Genomic DNA, 23,621 nt, shown 5'->3' on the forward strand with positions numbered 1-23,621 from the left:
AGCCCCCTCCAGGGCTGTGAGGTTTTCTGGTGTCTTTCGGGGGGGCCTGGGGCTATTTTTCTAGTATGTTTTGGCTTGTTGGAGCGGGCTCCCCGTCGGCCGAACGGTGAGCGCGGCCAGGCCAACATTACAGCCCGGGGGCGGGCCGAGGGAAGGAGACCACCCCCCTTCTCCCCGGGGAGCTGCCTCCTCTCGCCCGCTGAGGGGCGGTCGCCGCCGGCTGCGCGGTCCCCGCCGGGCGGTGGCCGAGAAGCGCATCCCTCCCTCCCGCCGGGGCTGGCCGGGGACCGGCGCGCCGGGCGCGGGGGCTGCTGGCGGATGAGCGCGGCCCGGCGGCGGCTGCGGATGAGCCGGGCGAAGGAGCTGGTGGCGTACTGCCTGCTCCTGGGGCTGTCCGTGCCCCTCCTGCTGCTGCTGCCGCTCCTCTGAGATGCGCCGGGCGGCGGCTCGCCCCCGCCGCGGGGGGACGGGCGGGAGGAGCCGGCGGCAGCCCCGCTCCGCCGCCCGGCGTGCGGCCGGCGGCAGCAGCAGCCCGAGGCACTGACGCCCCGGCGGGGGAGGATGAGGCGCTGGAACGAGCTTTGCAGCCGTGCCACCCAGCCTGCGCCGGCGGGCGGGCTGCCTCTTCCCGCGGGGGGGCCCGGCCGCGGCCCCGGCCGCGCTCTGCCCCTGTGCAGGCTGTGATGGCCCCGCGCTCGCCGCTCCCCCGCCTCGGGTGACAGGCACGCCGAGCAGAGCCGCGGCCTCGCAGCTTTCCCTTTCGCCTTCCAAAGTTGGGCTTCGGTGGCTCGGGGTCGGGGCGGCGGCGCCTCCGCCCTGGAGCGGCCCCGATGGGCCCGCGGCCGCAGACCCTGTCACCGCAGCCGCCCTCCTGAGCCAGCCCCGCTGCACGGCCGCTGTAGCCGGGGGCAGCTGTAGCCGGGGGCGGCCGCGGCGCTCGCGTTGCTGCAAAGCCGCTCTGCGGGGCGGAGTGTGTCCCCGCCGGCTCGCCGTGCGGGGAGGCGGGCCGGGGGCCGGCTGAGATGGGAGAGAGCATGTCCAAGAGGCTGAAGCTGCAGCTGGGCGGTGAAGCGGAGATGGAGGAGCGGGCTTTCGCCAACCCCTACCCCGACTACCAGCCCCAGGGAGCCGTGGCAGCCCCCAGCGCGGCGGACGCTCACCGGGACAGGGCGCTGCAGCCGCCGGCGGAGGAGGACTCCCTCCCCTTCGGCGCCGATGGGAAGGTGAGTCCCGGGCGGCGGGCAGGCGCCGCGTCCCGGACCCGGAGCCCGGCTTCCCCCGTGGGTTGCTCGCTGCCGGCGGCCCCGCGGCGCCGGCGGCCGTGGGTTCCGCCCCGGGACGGCTCCGGCGGGGCGCGGGCCCGGCGGCGGGGGCGGTGGGGCTGCCCGCGGCCTGCGCGCCGGCCGAGCTCGGGGCGGCCGCCGCGGCCTCGGGGGCGCCCGAGGGGAGGGAGCGGCGGGGTGAACTGAGGGAAGCAGCGGGAGCTCAGCCCGGCCGCACGGCTCAGCCCGGCAGCGGCGGCTCTGAATTGGGGCTGTTTGTTTTACTCTGGTACGGGAATGAACGCGGTGCCCCAGCTGAATGCTGTATAGCAGAACAGCTATAGCTGCTTATACCACGGTGGTTTGGTGTCTCAGAAGAAGTTGTCAGCAGAAGTTGCCCGAGTTTCACCAGAGAAAATGCATAAGGGAATGGAAAAGATGAACGCCCATCTAGAAAAGGAGAGTTTATTTTCGGGTGACAGCAACGCTCGCTCATCAGGTGAAGCTAGACTCTTCTCACGTGTTTATTTACTGACATGTGCGCCTTTATAGGTTCAGGTGCACCATGATAGGCACCTGGCAAGTTGGTTCATGCTCACAGAAGGTCTGCCTGGTAGGACTGGTCACACAAGGTTTGCATTCTTCCTGCTATGGTTATCTCCTTGATGCCATGTGCTGCTGTTTGGTATACTGTGAGTGTCTTAGGTTTTAAGTAGAGAAGCTGTTCTGGCCTGGCCTGTTAACATGCAGGCTGGATTAATCTGCAGAAGGAATGCCAGAATATGGACTTTCTGTCATTTAGCCCCTCTGCAGCCTCATCCTTCAATACTGTGCAGCTTTGTCCTCTTTTGCATGGAAAACACTGCGTGGTGACACTGCTGCAAGCACAGATGCATTGAGGGTAGGAAGTTAGCTTCCTAACTTTCTTGATTGTATGCTGGGATGAATAAAGGAAACCTCTTGATACCAGCTCTGTATTTTCCTGCTTGTGGCAATATGGAATTACCTTGACTTACTGATAGAGTGAGACAAGGATGGTGATGCCCAACAGTGGGAGGGACATTCGCTCTGACCACTTTAAGTACCTGCAGGACACCATCAGCTCACCATCAGTCCAAGGCAATGAAAGGTTTCACCAAGTTGTTTATGACTGTGGTTTATGAGGTTTATGAAGTTGTATGTGGCTAAGCAGAGTGCACAAAAGAGAATGGCTTGGGGTTTCAGTGTCTAACTACTGCAGATAATTGCAGCTGTCAAAAGCAAAGCATTTGAAGAGGTTTAAAAAGCAAGAGTAGGTTCAAAAGTGAAATCTGCTTTGTTTTGTATACAGCTCCCAGGCAGTATGCTGAGTGTCAGTAATGTTTTTTTTTTCTTGTGGAAGAGAACTGTTATTTCTTTGTTCTTTTGTATCTGACTTAGTCTATAAAAATCATCCAAGTATGATGAGTTGAATTATAAAGGCAGAGAGGAGATGGCAGAACCACTATAGCTAGATATTGTTGTTAAATTGGTAAAAAACATACCGAGTCCCTTGTAGGCCAGTCATCTTGTGTACCTGCTTTAAACCCCACACTTCATGTCCATATTTAAAAGAGAAAACACTCCTTCATTTACTGCTAATCTAGATGGTCTAAAGCTTTCTCAAGTGAGTTAACCAGAAGAATGGTGAGATATTAAAAGAAGATGAACATCCTTGAAGATGAACACTACATCCTTAGAAGATGAACATCTGTACATTTTAGAGTATACTAGATCTATTGCAGAATAGTTCAACTCTAATTTACTTCAGATTTGATTCTTGAATGAATCCAAATTGAGAGATGTTGTTCTGTGGCAGAGCTGAAATGAGTTAGTCAAGAATTTCTAGCCCTGTGTTCACATTAGCAATGCCTGTTAGGCTCTCCTATGCATGAGAATGGTGTTTTTACAGTGCATGTATGTGTTTTTTCCCCAGCATCAATGGTGAATGACATTCCTTTTTAGAAAGTGGCAGTCAGCTGCTGTTTGTGCAGGAGTGTTCAGAAAATATGTTAGAGCACCTAAGTAGTCTTGTATTTGATAAAAGGTGGTGTGTGTGGGCTCTGTTCAGGAGGATGAAGTGCCTCTGGGAAAAAAAAAAATTCTGTACTGCCTTAAAACCATGTAACTACAGCAATTCTGTGCATTTCATAGGAGAAGGCAGAAGCAAGTGTACATTTTCTTTTGGTTTTACACCTGCAAAATCTCAGGAGTCATTTTATGTGTTTCTGGGCTAGAACAGCTAGAATAGCTGTGAGAATATTTATGTGTATTTGTATTCTTTGATGTATTTGCATGCTGTCACTCCTAGTACTAGTCACTTATTGTGACATTTCATGATGGGTACTTTTTTTGTTGTGATGATTTTCAGTTTATGTTTTAGTGTTTTATTTTTGCATTTAATGACTCCCATTCCACCAGAGGAATGTCTTTGCTTGCCTAAAGCCCCAGTGAAGACAAAGGGACTTTACACAGGGTAGGAAGTCTGTTCTGTAAACTTCTGTACACAAGCACACAGGTTTTTTAAAAATGAAGGCATCTTTCAGAAGGCCTCAGTGCATGCATAATTCCTTCCTCTCCCATCTGCTGCTGAGTGGAGTGAGGAGTGCTGAGTGACTCACGTAATGACAGCCTGAGGTGTGCAGGGCTCTGCTGTTGTCATGGAAGGCAATGCATTATTAATCCATTCGATTTCTTAGTCTGTCATGATTGCCATCTAAAATTCACCTGCTTGATAAAAGGACAAGAAGGTATTCAAGGGATTGTCTGAAAGGTGAGACAATCGGGACAAAAATCTCCATATGGAAGTATGTGTGGGTAAAATATTGTTCAGAAATCTCGAAGGTATGGGAGTAGGAGAACAGAATTTGAGGTTGCTGATTTGCTTTCTTATAAGTAGTCACAGTAAACAATGCAGCTGTCTATGTTGGCTCTGCTCATGTAGTTGAAATTCACTGTTTTCATTACTAGATCTCTTCATCATTAAAGTATCATGAACTTAAATTGCTTCTGTAACTTGTTTGAGAAAGCTAAGGTAATAATTCATCAGACAGCATTAATTCTAGATTAATAAGAAACATAATTTTAAATGTAAACCTTTGTTTAATAAGTGATGTTTAGTATTTCAATCAAATATACATCCTGTAGCCTTTTTCTTTTTTGTTTGGGCCCCACAGAGATACCTTAACCTAAAAATGTACCTATAGATATTATCTCAAAGTGGTCAGTCCAAAAGTTTTCAAAATGGAAATGTAGATGGCTGGGGGGGAGGCAGAGAAATTAATAGACTCATAACAAAGAACACTCCCTAGTTCTTAGTTCCCTAGTGGAGTAGAGAGTTACACAGCTCTAAAGGATTTCCTGGGAAGGAAAAGGGTGAGGAGAGCTTGCTCCTGAGGGGTGGTGATGGCTTGTTCAAGGATCTATTGCCTCCTGGCCTCAGAGCCACCACAGCCCTGTGGCTACATGTGCAGTATGGTCAGGTGTGATTGGGGATTCTCCTTCACACATGGGAAAAAAGGCAGCCTGATATTATCTGCTCAGCCAGGGGAAGGTGGAAGCCTAGACAATGATCTGCATTTTGTGGTTGTGCAAAAAAAAAGAAGCATCCTTGTCATCAAGAAATTAACATGATCCCAGCCCTTACATTAAGATTGTCTGAATTTGTTGTGGAATCACAAGACAGAAGCAAAATTAGATTCAAACTTCATGGATTGGTCACTAGAGTGCCCAAACTTTTAACTTCTTTTTTAGGCAAATTCTTTCTTTGTATGTTTTTTCCTGACTTGCCATAGTGTTCTAAGAATATCAGAAAAAAGTGGTATGTTCTGAGAAATGTATACAATACCTTATTAGGCTTTGCAGGGGACTTCTTACAGGGAACCTGTTCAAAGATAATGGTGCTCATTGGCAAGTACCTATTAATGGTGATATAGGATATTTACTTAGATTTATCATTTGGATGATTTAGTAGTATTTAGTTTCCTAATGCTTTCTCAATCTCCTGTTAGTTCTGATAATGCCCTTATGTGGCTTTTAGTCTTCCTTCTCCTGTAAAATATACTTTTAAATACATATATATATATATATATGTATATGGATTTTTGTCATAGCCTCACTTGTCTTCTCCCTTTGTTTTTTGTTGGTTTTTGTTTGTTTGTTTAGTTTGGGGATTTTTGGGTTTTTTGTTTGTTTTGTTTTTGTTTTGTTTTTAAAAACTTTTTGCAGTTGCCTTACTGTGCATTTTAGTTATCTCACTGGGAGCAGCAATTTCTCTGTGTTCTGGGACTGACTCAGCAACAACTTATACTAATGAGTATTATACAACTTATTGCACTGGAGGCAAAATTCAACCTCCAAAGCCACTAAATAATTCTTCCTACTTTTTTCCAGAGATGTGGGATGAGGTAGCTGCATTTCTTGAGCTTATTACTTTTTTGACCATTTCCTGGCTGTCCAGCTCAGGCATGTGCTATTTTCATAGGGGATTCTCAAACAAACAAGGTTTGCAGTATTCTCTGTGATTCTTCAGAAGGAAAGTTTGTTTTGGTTTTTGAGAGTCTTGGTCAAAACTGATCCTGGAAATCACTCTGTTGTACTTCATTGTCCCTCACTAACTCCTGGCAGTCGTACACAGCCTGGAAGGAAGAACTGCTGTTTCTTTCCCACAGCGCAGGCAGCACTGAACACTGCTTAGGGCTTTTCTGATGCTTTTGTAGTGAAAGCCTGTCCTGCTGTTCAGGAGGTGACCATAGAGTTAAGCCTGTTTGGTTTTAGTCAACCAGTTCTGAATGAAAATACTTCATAAAATCAAACCCCCAAGTTCTGATTAAATTGTCTCACATCCATCCACTCTTCATCAGTTTCTAGTTTTATCTTGCAAACCTGCATGTTAATGAGTTGTTACTCCAGCTAGTTGTGTGGGCAAGTGCAATAACACGTACTTGCTTCCTGGTGAAAATAAATTTTATTTGGGTCTAACTGCACTTATCTGCTGTCAAGCTCAATATATGGAATATATCTGCTCTCTGCATTGAGGTAACTTAGAATTGGTAGAGGTTTTAGCTTTTTTTGAAACTTGAGGACCACCTAAAAATGTCACAGCTGGGCTAGACACTTCTGTGTAGTGAGTGACTTTAAATCATACTCAGACTTTTATTTTCTCAGCTTTCAAGAAGTTGCATGTTGGTGTTGGGCTACCTGGAGGACCACTGATTTTCAGTATTGCTCTTTTGCTTTATCAGTCTTCATTTCCCAAAACATAGAATATCTGTTAATCGTGTTTATTTTGGTTACCAATAATCTGGAGCTCTTTGATGATTCTTTGTGATGATTTAGATCTTTAAGCTTTGGATTTTTGCTGTCTTATAACCAATGAGACATATAACTTCTTTCACACACAAATGCATTAGAGACACAGTCTTCTTATTTCTCACATGCCTTAAGTAGTTCTTTCTATAACTTGAATGTTTGCCTTTTAGTGATGTTTTTCACGCCCTTATATCCTCTGAGGGCGATGATTGTGTTTAAAGCCTGTTCCTAAGCTGGCATTTGTAGCAGTGTAGGAATTTGCCTACAGCTATTGATTTCTCTATCTCTTCCTCCTCTCCCCCTTCTTTTTTTACTTTTTTTTTTGGTTTTTCTTTTTCCCCATTGTCACATGTATGGCACTAAGTGACAGATCACTGAAAAACTCTGCAATGTGCTCTACAGACAGTAATGTTTCAAAGCATTTATTAAGCATGTGGTTTTGCAGAACTGGCATTTGTTTCTGGAGGACCTGTCTGAGAAGTATCACAGAACTGTGTTTGAGTGTTTCAGAGGCTGGGTGATGAGCTTCAACAGTATCTGGTATTTTCAGAGAAGAAGGCGCTGCACTTGGAGCTGTAAGAGCCTTTTGACTTAGGTAAAAATAAAGTAGAACTTGTTCTTCTGTGCAAAAAGACTGGTCACCTCCTAGCAGACCTTGCTAGATTCTGCATATGGGATTCTACTGCCATCCCTTCTTGTCTGCTTTTGCAGGAACTTGTGGAGGTGAGTATGAGAGCTCATCCTGCTTCAGTAGACCCATGCTCCAATGCATGGGTGTGAAACCTGGCTCCCTTACAGTCAGTGGCAAAGTTCCCAAAGATTTCTGTACAGCCAGGATTCCTCATTTCGGCAGAACTGGGAGTTTTCCCCTACTACATTCTTCCTCACCAGTGTCTGTCATGTCCTTTCTGCCATCTTCTATGCAAGTTTGGTTTCTGAATGAGTTCTTGGTGCAGTACCAACTGAGCTCTGTTTTCTTCTCTTTGAAATATACTTTGGCAAAGACAACACAGCACCATGTTATGTGTTCTGTTCTACACATTACCAACAAGAAAGTGAGGTGAAATAAAAGTGTATTCTGCTTGTTTGGGAGGTAGCACTGTATGTATAGATCATCTCCTTTCTACTTCTGCAGAATCAGTTGCTTACTGTTGCAGTCTGGTTTTACATGTAGCATCGATCCCCAAAACCATGATGAATTAAAATAAGGTTTAAGAGCAAGATGGTTGTTTTGGGAGCTGGTGGTAGCAAGAAAGATAGGTACATTGGCAACTTGTGAGGAAGCTGTGACTCAGGTCTCCATTGCCCTGCTGTGGCTCTGCACAAGTTCTTAGCATAGATGTCATGAGCAAGCAAATGCCACGAGGTGTTTTTGAACAACGCATGGGTATCTAAATGTCTTTGACAGTTGCAAATGAGATCACTCATCCCATGTCTGTCAAACCAGAGTGTTACTTTTAATGACAGAAGGAGTGCCATGAGGCCTCAGGGTTACATTGTCAGACTTATATCAGCAATGTGACATTTGGTCTAAATGTGCATGCAAGAGTTTAAAGTTACAGACTTCTCTTACCTACCAGAAATCATGATAGACAATACATACATAGCAGCTGCCTATTGCCTCATCTGCCCCTGGTTCTGGTTTGTTTTAATGCCATGGCCATAAAGCTGGATATGGCTGCAATGGTCAGTAAGAGCTGGGATGTTATTGTAATGTTGCCTGCAAGTGAAATGTTTGGGGTTTTTAGGAGATTTTTATTTGCATCATTATAGAAATTTTATAAATAAATATATATATTGTATTTAAAATATTTTATCATAACAGAATCACAGAATATTCTGTGTTGGAATGGACTTATAACAACCATTGAGTCCGACTCTTAAGTGAATGGCCCATATGGGGATCTAACCCGTGACCTGGGTATTATTAGCACTGTGCTCTAATGTAGGTGTGTACTTCTTGTGCTGAATTTACCAAACTAGATGAGTTAAATTCTCTTTAGAAACCCTCCAAATGAAAGAAAGCAGGTAGGGGAGACAGTTGTTGCTAACAAGGACAGCATAATTTAGACATCTTGTGATTAGTGCCAAAGGTGAGTGATATTACAGAAGTACTTACATTCTTTATATTTTTGTTGGCTTTGGAAGACTTTGTATTGGGATGTAGCTTTGCCTGCTCTCTCACTGCAATGGAAAAAGTGATATGGTTCAAATAAATAACAAAACTAATAATTTCCAAACCAACATATTTTGTTTTTTCTGCATCACTTTTGTGCTGATAATGAGCCTTTCTAGTTACCATAACCAGTATGGCACAAGGCTCTATTTGGTATAATGAGGAATGAACCCTTGTTTTTGTGCTTTGACAATATAAAACTTGAGCACTGTTTGGGATGATAATGGTTGTTCTCTGTGCAGCAGCAGAGGAGTAATGCAGCAGTTGAATTCCTGGAGAAAGCCTTTTCTAATTAAAGATACCCTTCAGCTCCTGCTATCACCCAGTCTGTTGTGAACCCAAAGTAAATGTGCCACTGGATATCAGAAATCAGGCTTCCTGATTTTTGTTTGTCCCTACAGGAATAACAAGTCACCTGCAGCAAAGGCTGAATGCCAGCTGGAAACATCCTCTTGAGATGAATGTACCTCTGATGAAAATCAATCTGTGCTCCACACAAGTGTGCGTGTTATGCTCAGTAGTAATGCTGCCCCAAGTTTCCTTGAAGGAAGCTTTTAAATCTTCGAAAGTCACCTTTCAACATTCATTTCTTCATGTAATTAATTTATTCTAGTGCATGTAAGCATCTGTTACAAGCTTGTAACGGAGTCTTATAAAATGATCAGTGACAGTGCTTGCTTGGGAAAGCTTCAGAGCAACCAGAAAAAAAGAGAGAAGTAGATAACTGGGGAAAACTTGGTTGCCACTTTTAACCTATTCACACTGACATAAGTTTGGGAGTAGCTTTGTTTGGACTTACAGATAATTATAAAAATATTAATAAAAATATCCTTTAATCTGTGCTTTTTCAAGCACTGAACCAAGACTAGTAAGTTACAATTCAGATTCTAGAGAGAGAAATTACCAACCTGAGCTAAATTATTTGTATGGGACTGAGATTTCAATGCAGAACCCAGACATCCTGATGTCCTAGTATTCCCCTCCTACCTCTAAGTAATTTAATCTGGTGTTTGATATAAAATATCCTGATTTGGTAACAGCAGGTGTATTGTCAGAACAAAAAGATAAGCAGCATGCTTGTGATGTGCAGTAGGTAAATAAATGGGGAGTGTGAAACCTTAGTTCACTCTTGTCAGATAAGCTGAGCTCTGTGCCTGGATGCATCCACGTGAATATCCTCATGCTGTTTCACCATATGCCTTAGCATCAGCATAGCTGTCTTTTGAAGGAGAGAAGCCCTGCCCTTGAGAAGGTTTTCCTTTGTGTTGAGACCTCACTGAACCAGTCAAAAAGGGAGGGTGGTGGGGTAGTGGTGATGTGGATGCATAGTACAGTTCCCTAACAGAAAGGTGCTTAACACCACTGGAGACTAACAGGCTTCAGATACCTACTGTGTTTGGCTGCTAGAGATATTGGAGAAGGTTAAGGTGTCTCTAGCTTGTTTCTAGAATGATACGTGTTCAGTGTGAGATATTTCCTTCTCCCTTTCTTTCCTACCATGGATATCCTTAAATGGATTTGAACTATTCACCCTGAAGATTTCTGGTGTGCCAGAAGCCTTGTGCAATTCTTAAATATTTCTGATTTCTGAATCTGTTGGATGGATGTTTGAAGTCACTGATTTTTATTTGAAGTTTCTCTCTAAACAAGATTACAAAATGCGGTATGCCTTATGTAATCGGTTGCATGGTGGCATCCAGGACCTGTCATTTACCCAAACCCCACACTTTTGGGATGTGCCGTAGTCAAGCAAGAGCTTACCATACTACTGTGATAATTTCCATGTTCCATAGGCTTTAAGGAGTAATCAGTAACATATCTTCCCTAAAAGTGTGCATAATGAGAGAGAAATGTTGGAAAGGGTAAAGTACTCTCTGATACATATATAATGTATTTCATCTATGTAAACATTTTTTGGGCAAAAGTAAAAGGAAGCAGTGTGTAAAATCAGACTTGTTTCTTTGCCTTTGTGCTTGAGCTGAAGATGCTGAGCTGCTTCTGCTCATCTTCTTTCGCTTGATTGTCTTGAGTATTCTGTACAAAAAGACTGGTCACCTGGTACATTTCTTTTCCTTGGGGTATTTCCTGCTCTGTAGTGCTGCAAAGGGTGTGTCCTTGTGATGAGAGCAAGCACATGGGGCTTGAGCTGTTTGTCCATAACATGGTCATTGTACCAGGACCCTTATTAGAATTACATGCTGTCACAGTGTCCATAGCTCCTCTTTGTGTGACTTTAAAGAATGCATAGGTAACCTTTGCCTTATGTAGATACCTGTAATTTACCCTAAAATGTAGTCAGAATGCAGTTACATGAGACACACTTAAGATGAACCACCTTGATGATGCTGGTTGCTGTATGTGTTATTTATTTCCTAGTTATTTTTTGTTTGATTGGTTTTGGTTTGGTTTGGTTTTCTTCCCAAACAAGAAAGTGGAGCAGGCACTTTGCATTCTTTAATTACTTTCTTTTCTGGCTTGTTCCCTGCCTCCTGCTTTCAGGTCAATGCTCGGTTCTCAAAACGGATCCAGGCAAAAATCAAGGACCTTCTGCAACAAATGGAGGAAGGGCTGAAGACGGCAGATCCACATGACTGCTCTGCCTATACTGGCTGGACTGGTGAGAAAGCTGGAATTTCAATGAAATGTATTTGTTAAATGATGTAATTGGATTTATGCATAGGACATTCTGATATTCTCATAGGAGTGGTAGAAATCCTCTGTTACGGGCATTTTTGTGCGTTGGGTTTTCTTTTGACTCTGGAACCTTGGTCACTACTGTCTGTAACTTGCATTGACTTCAGCAAACAAAGATACAGAATGATAATTGACTTTTGTATATGGAGATCATTGTTTTGCAAAAGGAGTGGATTTTCTAAGGTTGCTCTTTTACGTTACCTCTTGTTTCTTTAAAATTGCTTTTAAAAAAGAGTTACTTTTCACCTTTTTATGTTCAACAGGCTACTAGTTAGCAGTTTTCTAATGGTAACAGCATTTTCTAATCACTGGGAGTACATGGTGGGAATATGTTCTGTGGCCAGAAGCTTGTAGCCTTCAAATCTGGAATTTAGGTATTGGCTATTCTTGTTCTTGTTCTGTTTGTACAAAAATGGTAAAATGATTGTGTGAGGAGAGGGAGTGTAGAGGTATGGAAGCAAGACTGAGGATCATGAGGAACATTAGGCATATGCAGGTGATGGCTATTGCTAGGGACCATTTTTCATTTAGCATTGCATCGCTGATGCTGTCCAGATGTCAGTGAGCCCTTCTAATTGGTGTGATTCAACCTCACCTGGCAACTAAATATTGCACAGCTGAGCACACACACCCTGCTTCTCCTACATCCCCTTTGCCATAGTTGCATCGGGAGGGGATTTGAAAAAAAAAAGATAAAACCCATGGGCTGAGATAAGAACAGTTTAATAACTGAAATAAAGTAAAATAATAATAGTAATGGAACCAACAACAATAATTACAATTGTAATGAAAATGGGAGAGGGATAAAATGCAACAGAAATGAGTGATGCAGAATGCCTTTGCTCACCACCTGCTCACCAAAGTCCAGCCCATGCCTGAGCAGAGATTGGTGGCTTCCAGCCAGCTCCTCCCAGTTTATGTACCCAGCATGGTGTCCTGTGGTAGGGGGATATCCCTTTGGCCAGTTTGTGTCAGTTGTCCTGGCCATGCTCCCTCCCAGCATCTTGTGCACCTGCTCCCTGGCAGAGCATGAGAAAATGAAAAGTCCGGGACTTAGGGTAAGCATTGCTCAGCAACAGCTAAACCATCAGTGTGCTATCAGTGTTATTCTCACACTAAATCCAAACCACAGCACTGTAGCGACAGAGAAGAAAATTAACTATACCCCAGCTGAAACCAGGAGACTGATCCTTTAGGCAGAGCCTGCAGTTTTCATGTCTGATGTGGCCACCGTTCTTCAAGTTGCCAGGACGTGTCCATGTAGGCCTGTTAAGTGTGACTTTGCTGGATAGACTGGCATATTCTGTTCCTGCTCTTCTAGCTCAAGCTTCAGGCATACTTAAACTTTTAGCACAACATGTTTGAAATGTGGCCTGAGGAGATCTATTCTTTTATCTCTGTCATGAGGGGGGAGTAGCTTGGAAAAGCTCTCCAGCCTTCATCCATCCTTAGGCTTAAATCTGGCAATTAAAGGGTAAAATTTCTTTGCTTTTTTCTTGATGTTTTGGTACAGATGGTGCTGTGGGTGGATGGGTGGGGAACTTTTAGACAACTCAGGCTTAAAAGATAGACGTGTTTCAGGGTCTGAAAGTGACTGGCTGCTGAGTGCGTGCAGATCTCCAGTGGTGGGCTTTCTCGTGCTGACAGTATGGAATGGCTCCCGGGGAGCTGTGTTCTGGCACAGTGACTGACAACTGAAATTATGGCTGATAAACCAGAGCATACTGAAAATGAGTCATAAGGTAAAAGTAACAGCCATCATTAGCTGAAACAGGAATATAGATGAACAAGTGACGTTGTCTAATGAGTGTGGGATTTTTCCATCCTGTAGAAGGATTGCCATTTACATCTATTCCAAGCTGTTAAATTCTTTCAAGGCTCCTGTGGATATGGTTCTGAATAAAAGTATTTAAATGATCTGGTTTTTAAAATACTTAATGCAGATACTTTTTCCCCAAACTTGCTCTTTGCTGCATTTTGCTAGCATGCAAATCAGAAGGTAAAAGTAGTGCTGTAAACAACTGCCCTGCCTTTTATGTACCAAGTCTAGACAAATCTTATTGGCAGTGCAGTCATGAGCATTGGCCTGCATTTTGTGAAGTATCTTTAAAATCTTGGAACACCTGCTGTTGGCATGTAACAATCATGGGACACATGTAGGAGTCCATCTTACTTATACAAGTACTTTTTTATGTGCCAGACCTCTTGGACCATTTTAAGGGTGTTGCACCGAGAAACACTAGGAAGGATGAGATGAACTGGAATTTGTGGCTACATTTCTAATCATCCTTTGGTCAAGCCAAGATATTTACACATCTGTTGCAGCATAAAAAAGGGTTCCACAAATCCCTGTAAATAGCCCACAAGTTCCCATGATGTTGAACTGGGTTACCTAAACTCTGCAGCTTTCTTCTTAGATTCAGCTAGAAAGGCTGGCTCAGAGCCTGCCCAGGGAACGTGTGAGGATGTACCAGCACTCTTGTGGTGCTGTTGTTCTGGTACTACTGAGATAGCCTCTCTGGGAGCTCAGTGGGCCTTGTGTGTACTTGGCTTTGGATGAGGCTCAGGAGAGTGCTCTCCCCATTCAGAAATGGGTTTGAGTTACAGTGTGGTCTGGAGATAAGTGATTGGCCAATAGGCATCCACTTAGATGGATTTGTTTCACTTCCTTCAGCCTACATTGTTGTTACTTTTAAGGTTTTGGTTTGTTTTAATGGAAAACTATGTAATGAGTTCAACGGAGTGAAGTTTGATAGTACCTCCTGGCATTCTTAGAGCCCTGATTTGACTTCTGGCTTTTATAAACCTGCTTGACTTGTGCAAGCTTCTAATCTTGTGAAGTACTTTTAGGGGGTATGAAGAACTTGGGAACTTGAATCAAAAAACTCATCAAAAGATCCTTTTACAAATCAAATGAGAAGTCACTTCTTGCATATAATAGATGAGAATTGTACAATCAGTATACTGAATCACACATGTGCTTGTTAACTCAAATTTTTGAATCTTCAGTGATCTCTTTGTGTAGTGGGTTGATGCCAGCTGAATGCAGGGCACCCACAAAGCCTCTCTCTCACTCCCCTCCACAGCTGGACAGGGAAGAGAAAAATATAACAAACCTTCATGGGTTGAGATAAGGACCAGGAGAAATCACTCACTGAATACCATCATGGGCAAAACAGGCTAGAATTAAAGATATTAATTGAATTTATTTCTAACAAAATCAGAGCAGGACAGTGAGAAGTAAAATAAGACCTTCAAAACATCTCCTTTCCACCTCTCCCTTCTTCCCAGCTCTACATCCTCCCCCAGCAGCACAGAGAGACAGGGAATAGTGGTTATAGTCAGTTCATCACCAATGGTTTCACCCACTGCTCAGGGGGAAGAGTCATTCCCCTGCTCCACCATGGGGGTCCCTCCTACAGGAGACAGTTCTCCATGAACTCCTCCAGTGTGAGTCCATCTCACGAGCAACAGCTCTCTACAAACCTGCAGCATGGATCACTCCTCCATGGGGCGCAGTCCTTCAAGCACAAGCTGCTCCAGTGTGGGCTCCTCTCTCCTCAGGGGTTACAACCTCCTTCCAGTAGGTCACAGCCTCATCTTAGTCATCTACTTGCTTTGGCATGCTCCTTGAGTCTTCTTCATGGGCTGCAGGTGGATCTCTACATCCCCATGGTCCTCCATGGGCTGCAGGGGTGCAGCTGCCTCACTATGATCTGCACTACAGCCTGCAGAGGAATCTCAGCTCCAGTTCCTGGAGCACCTCCTCTCTTCTCCTTCTTTACTGATCCTGGTGTCAGCAGAGTTGTTCCTCTCACATGTTCTCATTCCAGTCTTCTCTGGACACAATTACAGCTGCACAGTAACTTGTTTTCCTTTTCTTCCTAAATCTGTTATTACAGAGGCATTACCACTATTTCTAATTCAAGGCCCAGCCTTGACCAGTGGCACATCAGCCTTTGGAGCCACCAGGGATTGGCTTTGCCAGACATGAAGGAAGCTTCCAGCAGTTTCTCACAGAAGCCTGTAGCCTCCCACTACCAAGGCTGGGCTACTCAAACCCAATACAGTTTGTCAAGTGTTGAGGCCTGAGTCATGAGTTTTCTTCTTTTTTTGGAAATTAAGACTCCACCATTGGGCTTCAGTCTGATAATTTTTCCCACAATCCCATTGAAATGTGATCCAAATAGTGGCCCAGTGCCTTCACACTGCATAAGCTAGGACCCTTGACTGACATGTTTTTATTGCCAAAATACCTGTTCACATTTGAGTTACTGGCTCAGAGGCACCAAAGAGGGGAATGGGATACACTTAGAAAGAAAAGTAAGTGAAACTCTCTCTTTTTCATGTGTTCATTTCAGGTATTGCCCTCTTATATCTGCAACTATACCGTGTCACAAAAAACCAGAGCCACTTGCAGCGATCTCTTGATTACGTGAAGAGAATCCTTCGCAATCTGAATGGCAGAAGGGTTACTTTCCTCTGTGGTGATGCTGGGCCATTGGCAGTGGGTGCAGTGGTTTACCACAAGATGAAAAACAGCAGTGAGTCTCAAGATTGTGTTGCCAAGTAAGTGGTTGATGGTGGGAAATGTCATGCCCTATCATTTGTAGAGAGCATTGGTTCAGTAACTTTGCAAGTGAAATTTTAGAGGACAGGCTTAAAGAATGGACACTTTCTCTCCTGATAAGTTTTCAGTACAGGAATACAAAATAGGCTTTATCTTTATTAAAGCTGGCTTGCACTTGATTCATATTTAGTCGTTTATCTTGAGTCCTCTATCGCTGTTAGGACAGGATGTCCTGGGCATATCTGTAGTGCACACATGTTCTGATTTTGTCACATTGAAGTGACATTTAACAAAAGCCACGCTCTTGTCATCAGCAATATGTAGTGCTTGTGCAGTATGTGATGCTTTCTGTAAAGAGTGGGTCTTAGTTGTAGATTCATTACAAAACATGTGCACTGGATCTGGATGCAGGCAGACAGAAACACAGTGTATTGGATTGATACGTAACAAAAATTTAATATATCAAAGAGGAAGTATTTGCAGGAGCAGATTTGTAAAGGCAAAGAATTTAATTAGGTCAGAGCATATGAAGGTGGCCTGAAAAAATTCCAGCCCTTTTTCAAAGTAATCTAAATGGAACAAATGTCTCAAGAAATCCCATTTAGATGTAGCTTCATTAGAGAGCTGACTGCCTTTGCCGGTACAGAGTTGATTGCTATCCCAGCAAGAAGCTGGAAGTCCTGGAACCCTGTGGGGTTTGCATTCAGCACCATAGTCCATCTGATAGCTGTCCAGCAGCACACCTCAGGCTGGCAGAATTTGCAAAGAGGCTTATGTCCTCATCTCCATTCTAGTTTATGTTTGGAAATGTAATTGGTCTCTTTCTATTCTAGAATCCTAGTGTGATTTACCTCTGCTGCTGTTCCTGAATGAATATTTCAGTTTTGAAGTGAGTGTTAGGTTTGGGGTTTTTTGCTTTTACAACTGGCAGTCAGCTTGGGCATGTCATTTTGAATGCAGCTCAGAAAGCAGCATTGCTTGCTGTACGGCAAAAAGCATGAGTATAGCAAAATGAGATTAGCAGTAAATCTTTTAGTGTTGCCTCTCCTTGGAAAGTAATTTCTATGAGGAGTAGTGAAAAGGAGTTTAGTTTGATTATTTGTTTATGTTATAACTTTTTTGTTTACAAATATATACATGACACCAGCTGAGTGGTACATTATAGATGTCAAAATGGAATCTGTGATTTCACTTGTAACCTTTTACCTTGTCCAGTTGTATGAGTTCAACAATAAAACTTAATAGTGGATAATTTAGAGGAAAATAATTTAATTCTAAACCCAAAGCATAGTTCTGAGAAAAGAGATATAAAACTGGGTTTTTTTAGTAGCTTTTCCCTAGTATTAAACAGGGACAGCGTAAACACATGATTGAGGTCAGTGGTTTTGCTATGGCATGATATTAATGCTAACTCTTCTCCTGAGAAATAATAGCTGGAGGAATCTGGGAATTGAATTTGGTCTTAATCCAGATTGTTGTTACCCCTCCCCCAATTTAAAATAGGATCATCACTATGGTTTCATCTAAATATCAATTTAATCAAAAAAGATAGGAAGAGATAGGGAGGCAGTGGCCATAAAACAGATCTCTGATCCACCTCGGTGCTAATACAGACTGGTAGAGTATTAGCAGAGAATCATTCTGGAGAAAATGAGGATTACCATAGCCAGCACTTCTTGTTTCTTGTTTTTTCACTGTTAAAGGCAAGCAAAACACTTGTGCATTGTAGCAGTGTCCTTTTCAAAACTGAGGTGCTAAATGTTTGAGACAATGTGTTTTCTTAGGAGAGGGAATGACAAGTGGTGGTATTGGGGTTTTTTGCGTGTTTGTTTTTTTTCCGTCTTAAACATGTACAATTTAGTGTTTCTCGCTTTGGTGAAATTCCCAGAGGTTCCAGGAGGTTTCTGTCTTTGCTGGAGTAGCTCTCTGGGCTTCTCCATCTCCTGCCCTGCATCTGTTTCTGTCTGCACAGAATCCTGACAGCTGTGCTGATACTGGCCTGGCTCTGGCTCAGTTTCCCATCTCCAAGATGGCAGGTGTGCAGAACTCGGGCCTGTAAACCCAGCAGCCAGCTGGACTGGGAATGGTTGAAGGGGGTTGGTGGGGCTTCACCGTTTGTTCTGCTTCTGGTTGGATTATGGGCTTGTGCAATGCAGTGTGGTCACTACAGAAGATCCTCTCTCCCCACCTTCCTTGTCTGATGCAGGTTGTTGCAACTCCAGAGGACAGTCATCAGCACAGATTCTGAACTTCCAGATGAGCTGCTCTATGGCAGAGCAGGTTACCTGTATGCCTTGCTGTACCTGAACACTGAAATCGGTCCAGACACTGTCCCACAGTCTGTTATCAAAGAGGTAGGACACTTTTCTCTCTCCAGCATCACAGTATCACTGAGGTTGAACTGGGATCACTCTCATACATATTTCAAGCAATTTAAGAGAGGGATGCTGGAGAGAGGGGCCTAGAGCTGGAAACCCAATTTCATCTCATTCAGTCTCTTCCCCCTTTCCCTGCCGCCCAGCTGGGGCTGGGACAGGCCAGTGTGGGTGGGTCTGTGTCCAGCCAAGGAAATAAGTCAATACGTAACTAGTTTTGACTATTTGAGACATTGTTACCAAAAAAAACCTCGTAAAACAGAAGTGTGGAAGTATTTTAAGTTAAAAGAAAGGAATTTTAGTGTGGGGAGCATGCATGACTGTTTTGCAGATACCAGAACCAGAGAAGCCAGGGCTGGAAAAAAAGTAATAAGAAATATTGATAGATTAAATTTTTACTCTTAAAATATAATTGAGTTCATCATTAAGGAAAATACCTTTTCTCCCTCAGCTCTCAAATCCAAATGAATTGAATATTGTTGTCCTATCACTGTATTGTGGCTTATTGTTTGTTGTGAGTTTAGTCATGCAGAAGCAAAATCCTCTGAATTGAAGTAAGCAACTCAGGTGACCAGGGAGTGTTCTTTTTCTTAGGTAATAGATGCTATTATCGAGTCGGGGAAGAACTTCTCCAAGGAGGAGCGGAAGACAGACCGCTGTCCTCTGCTGTACCAGTGGCACAGGAAGCAGTATGTTGGAGCAGCCCATGGAGTGGCTGGCATCTATTACATGCTCATGCAGGTAAGAGTGTCTTCTCTTGGCTGGGGTGAAGTAGCAGGGATTTTTTGATCAGAGGGATCTTATCTTCAGCTTTCATGCACGTGCAGTGTTGAGCTGGATCAGGGTCTCACAATTTGGAGTTAGACTGCAGCACAGAACTGTGCTGAGGTGCTGCCTAAGGGTTTGATAGCAGAAGAAAACTGTGACTAGGGTAGGATCACATTAGAATGAATTAACTCTTGAGCTGTGGTTCAGAGCGCCAGCTTTTCAGGATCTGATTTCTTGTCCTCAGCAAAGACAATGAAGTGCTTTCTCTCATCTTCATACTTCTTCTGGTACCTGCAGTTAGAACAGCTAAAAATTCACTTACTCACTATCCATCACTCTTCAATTTTTTGCTATTTTTAAATTATTGCACTGCTGATGCCTCCTGTCCTCCATGCCCTTCTTCTCTTCTGTAGTGATTTTTTTTTTCCCCCCCACTGTCTTGGTGCTTTTGGAAGACTATCCTTAATCCCATATTTGTCTTCAGTATGCTTTTAATATTTAGATGTTTTTCTTCTTCCTTAGCTCCCCTATTTCTCACACAAAAGTCTGATGTACTTTTGTGTATTTATGACCTCTGCTTTCCTCTTTTTGTTTTCCTTAGTGAGATTCCTCTCTTCTGTAAACCTCCTCTTTCTCATACTTAAATCAGTTCCCCTGCCCTGAGATTTGCAATAGGATTATGATTATTTTTGTTCTACAGTCTGGGAAAAGAGCCTTAAGATTCATTATAGAAGATTGCCACAGAGCTACAAAACTTTATTGCACCTGTTTCTGGTTTTTGAAGATGCTGCTGCCAGTCTGCACATCTCTGTAAATATCAATTTCCTTGCCAGCTCATGCAGAATGAGTTTTCTTCAGGCAAATGGAAGGACTGTACATCCTCACAGTCTGCAGCTGTGTACCTGTGTTCACTGCAGAAGTGATTGAGCTGGTATTTGGTGCTGCCACTGCTCAGCCATTCCTTGCTTAGAAAAAATGCTGTGTCTCAGATTACCTTACACCATTTCCACCAGCAGTTCTGGTTAAACCAGCTGACTTTGCTATAGAAGTAGCTACTGCTCTGCTCCCTGGGGTGTGTCTTAACCTTACTATACCCATTTTCTGCAGAGACCATCCCACTGGGGCCTAAGGCTGCTCTGATTTACCCTGCTCCTATCTTTACCTACTGCTTTCTTCAACAAGGTTGTCCACCCCCTTCTGCTTCTTTCAGCTTTCTGGCTTCTCTTTTTCTTTCCCTGGTAGTCCTAGATTTTCAGAGAAACATCTAGTCTTCTAAAGAAGGCTCTTTAAAGGCTCCATGCTTCATTTACTATTTAAGATTGATAGCAGAAATCATTGCACATTGCTTTTTGGTTTGAGCAGAAGCTACTCTGTCTACATCATGTTAAAATCCTAGTTATTTTTCCTTTACATCTAATTGCTGCTTTTAAGAATTACCAGAAACCCATTGTTTATGCAGAATTAGATTACCATATTTTCACTGTATGTTAAATATTGTGAGTCATGCCAAGTTGAGTCATCCACTGCAGAAGAAGATGGCATATCAGAGTCCCATACTTTCCTCATCCCTCCCACGCCAAATGGGGTGAATTTTGCTGTATTTTCATCAAAGAATTCAAGAGATGGTTTGTTGAGTGGTTATTTGATAACAAAAAAAAAGGCATTGAACATTGCACCTGAGATGTGAAGGTTACTGAGGGTAATTCCTGTACAACACCTATATCATACAATCATAGAATATGCTGAGTTGGAAAGGACAAATCAAGATCATCAAGTCCAACTCCTGGCCCTGCACAGAATGCCCCAAAAATCATACCATGTTCCCAGAGTTTTGTCCAAACACTTCTTAAACTGGAGAAAACAGGTAGTGCTGGAGTTATTTACAGGCTGCTAGAAGAATAAGAGTTTAGTCATGTTAAATAACTCATCCAGGAGGAAGAGGGGGAATTCTGAAGTGCTAGCTAGGAAGTCTCTACTCTAAGATCCTTTCACTAACCTTGAAACAAAAGTGTCTGTTTGCACACCATTGCTCTTGGCCAGAAAGTCAGGACACACACCTGTAGGTTACTCTTTAGCTGTTTGAAGTGAGTGCTGGGAGCCTCAGCAGCTTGGGCAAGAAACTCACTTGTACTCAAATCTTCTTGGAAGCTCAAGGTAAGGAGGTTTGTAAAGAGCCCTGCTCTTCTTGGATTTACCTCCTAAGGATTTCTGAGCTGGCCTGGCCTTGCCTTGCACAGCTCACGACTGAAGGCATTTATTGCTGATGCCTATCCTCTATGCCTTCTTCTGCAGGATTGCCTTGTGAAATCAAGAGCCCCAACACAAACATTCCTATGAAGCCTCCCTACCACACAGGGAGGATTCTGAGTGAGAGCTGAGTAGCTTTGGGGTGTTTTTCATGACAAGCTGCTCTGTATTCAGTTGTACTTCTGATGAACAGCAGGAACAGTCTGCTTGAGGGACCTGGTGGATAGAAGTCTGGCAGAGGTCTTCTGGCTGAGGGGAAATAGAGGCTTCTCCTTTTTTCAGGTTACTCAAAATATAACTATTTTGAAAGTTTGCATTAATTTGGCTGCCAGACTTTGAATTCTAGGAGTGTGCTCACCTGTTGAATACAAATGTGCTGGAGCTGGTGGGAAACAGTGGAATTTTATGACATTGAATCAGTAATAAAGACAAGTTATTTCAAAAAATAAGGTCAGTTATTAGGCTGTTGTAGGCTCCAGTGCCTGTGGCTGTTCCCACAGCTTGCAGAAATTCCAGAAATCATATCGATTGTGTCAAAATAGAGAGCTCTGCTGTTACAATGGTGGAAAATGGACTGGTAGTGGAGGGAATGCCAACCAAGACCAACTGCAGACACCACAGTTACTTGGCTTCTAAACCTTTACTTACAAGGAACATGCAGGATGATGGATCCATTTGACAAGGATGTAAATTAAACAAAAAAAAATTAGAAAGGAAATTCCTAAGAGCAACTGGAGGATGATTTTGTAGTACAAAGATGTTTAGGTATTTGGTGAGGTAGCTATTGCTTCTGAAATTGGAAATGCAGATTTATAGCCCATAGCTTCAGGGAGCTTTGTTTATGATGGAAAACTTCAGCCTTCATAAATCTCTTGCCAGGTATGCTGCTATATACACTTTCCTTCATTTGTTGGGAAATAGTTATTTTTAAAACAAAATGTGTAACCCAATATATTGGAAGTCTGTATTATGAGCACCATGTGTACAAAACTGTCTTTCTTCTGTAAGTGTTCTCCCTATTTTAAGTTACAAAGAGAGGTCTGGGAGTCGTACTCCGTTCTTCCATAATCTTTCTGTGTCACCTCCATTAAAACAGGTAACAACTTGGTGCCCCAATTTCTTTGTCTCTGCAATGACTGTAAAAATGCTCTTAGCAAGGGTGTAATAAGCAGGCATTAATTAAATCTGTAGGATGTGATTCACAGTATTTGGATCAAGGGCACTTATGTAGGATACTTGAAAACAGATTGTAGAATTAAGTGTTGATACACAATTTGTTACTACTTCTGTTAATGTATTTAGTGATGTTTATTTTAATGTTTTCCTCAGCCAATTGCAAATGTGGACCAGGAGACCCTGACAGAGCTGGTGAAGCCAAGCATTGACTACGTGCGTCATAAAAAATTCCGATCTGGGAATTACCCATCGTCGCTGAGCAATGAGACTGACAGGCTGGTTCACTGGTGCCATGGTGCCCCTGGAGTCATCCACATGCTCATGCAGGCTTATAAGGTAAATCATTCTGTGTTCATAGATTTCACAGAATATTCTGGGTTGGAGGGGACCTACAATGATCATCGAGTCCAGCCCTTAAATCTGTGGTCCGAGCAGGGATCAAACCCACAGCCTTGGTGTAATTAGCACCAAGCTCTCAGATATTTGTATGTATATATACACATATGTATGTATATATACCTCTGTCTTTACAGAGAGACTTATATGCAGGCCTGTTTGTTTGCAAGACTTTATATAGTATCTTTCTAGATGTAGGCTTTTGAACAAGAACCCCAAGCAAGACACCTAAGAATCTCAGAATACATACATTGGTATGTTTTAAAGAGAAAATAAGTGGGTAAAATTTCTTCTCAGGGCACTAGCAGTTACTAAGCTTTCTTGGAAAAGAAATGTATATTTAAAGAGTTTGGCATCAGAGTCCTGGGTGTGAGAACTTTGACCTAAATTCTTTGAATCTTCATCCCAAGAGTTTTAACAATTATGTTGGTTTTCAAAAATATAGGTTCATATGCCTTGCCAAAGAATGTTTTCCACAAATTACTCCTTTATTAAGATATAACTCTCAAGAACTTAATGTCAGAGCTAAAATCCCAGGCCCCTTCCAGGGCATAAATAAAACTGCTGAGCTACCACAAGCCTGCTGTTTGCCCTTCTCCATTCTTAGCTAGGTTTGCTACCTGACTTTT

The 23,621-nt window shown here is 43.2% G+C and overlaps 1 protein-coding gene across 1 annotated transcript in view; it reads left to right on the forward strand.

The window, feature by feature from the left end:
- The first annotated feature begins 253 nt into the window (after positions 1–253).
- Positions 254–23,621, forward strand: part of LANCL2 (LanC like glutathione S-transferase 2) — a 33,299-nt gene continuing 9,931 nt past the window's right edge. The window contains exons 1-6 of the mRNA XM_071429767.1: positions 254–1,223; positions 11,266–11,383; positions 15,822–16,029; positions 18,237–18,384; positions 19,000–19,146; positions 22,750–22,932. Of these exons, the coding sequence (XP_071285868.1) occupies positions 1,023–1,223; positions 11,266–11,383; positions 15,822–16,029; positions 18,237–18,384; positions 19,000–19,146; positions 22,750–22,932 (1,005 nt within the window). The 5' untranslated portion in view covers positions 254–1,022. The remainder of the gene's footprint in view (positions 1,224–11,265; positions 11,384–15,821; positions 16,030–18,236; positions 18,385–18,999; positions 19,147–22,749; positions 22,933–23,621) is intronic.

The sequence above is a fragment of the Agelaius tricolor genome, unplaced genomic scaffold (assembly GCF_023055355.1).
Source record: "Agelaius tricolor isolate 1412-34295 unplaced genomic scaffold, bAgeTri1.0.p SCAF_6, whole genome shotgun sequence".
NCBI classification, from domain to species: Eukaryota; Metazoa; Chordata; class Aves; order Passeriformes; family Icteridae; genus Agelaius; species Agelaius tricolor.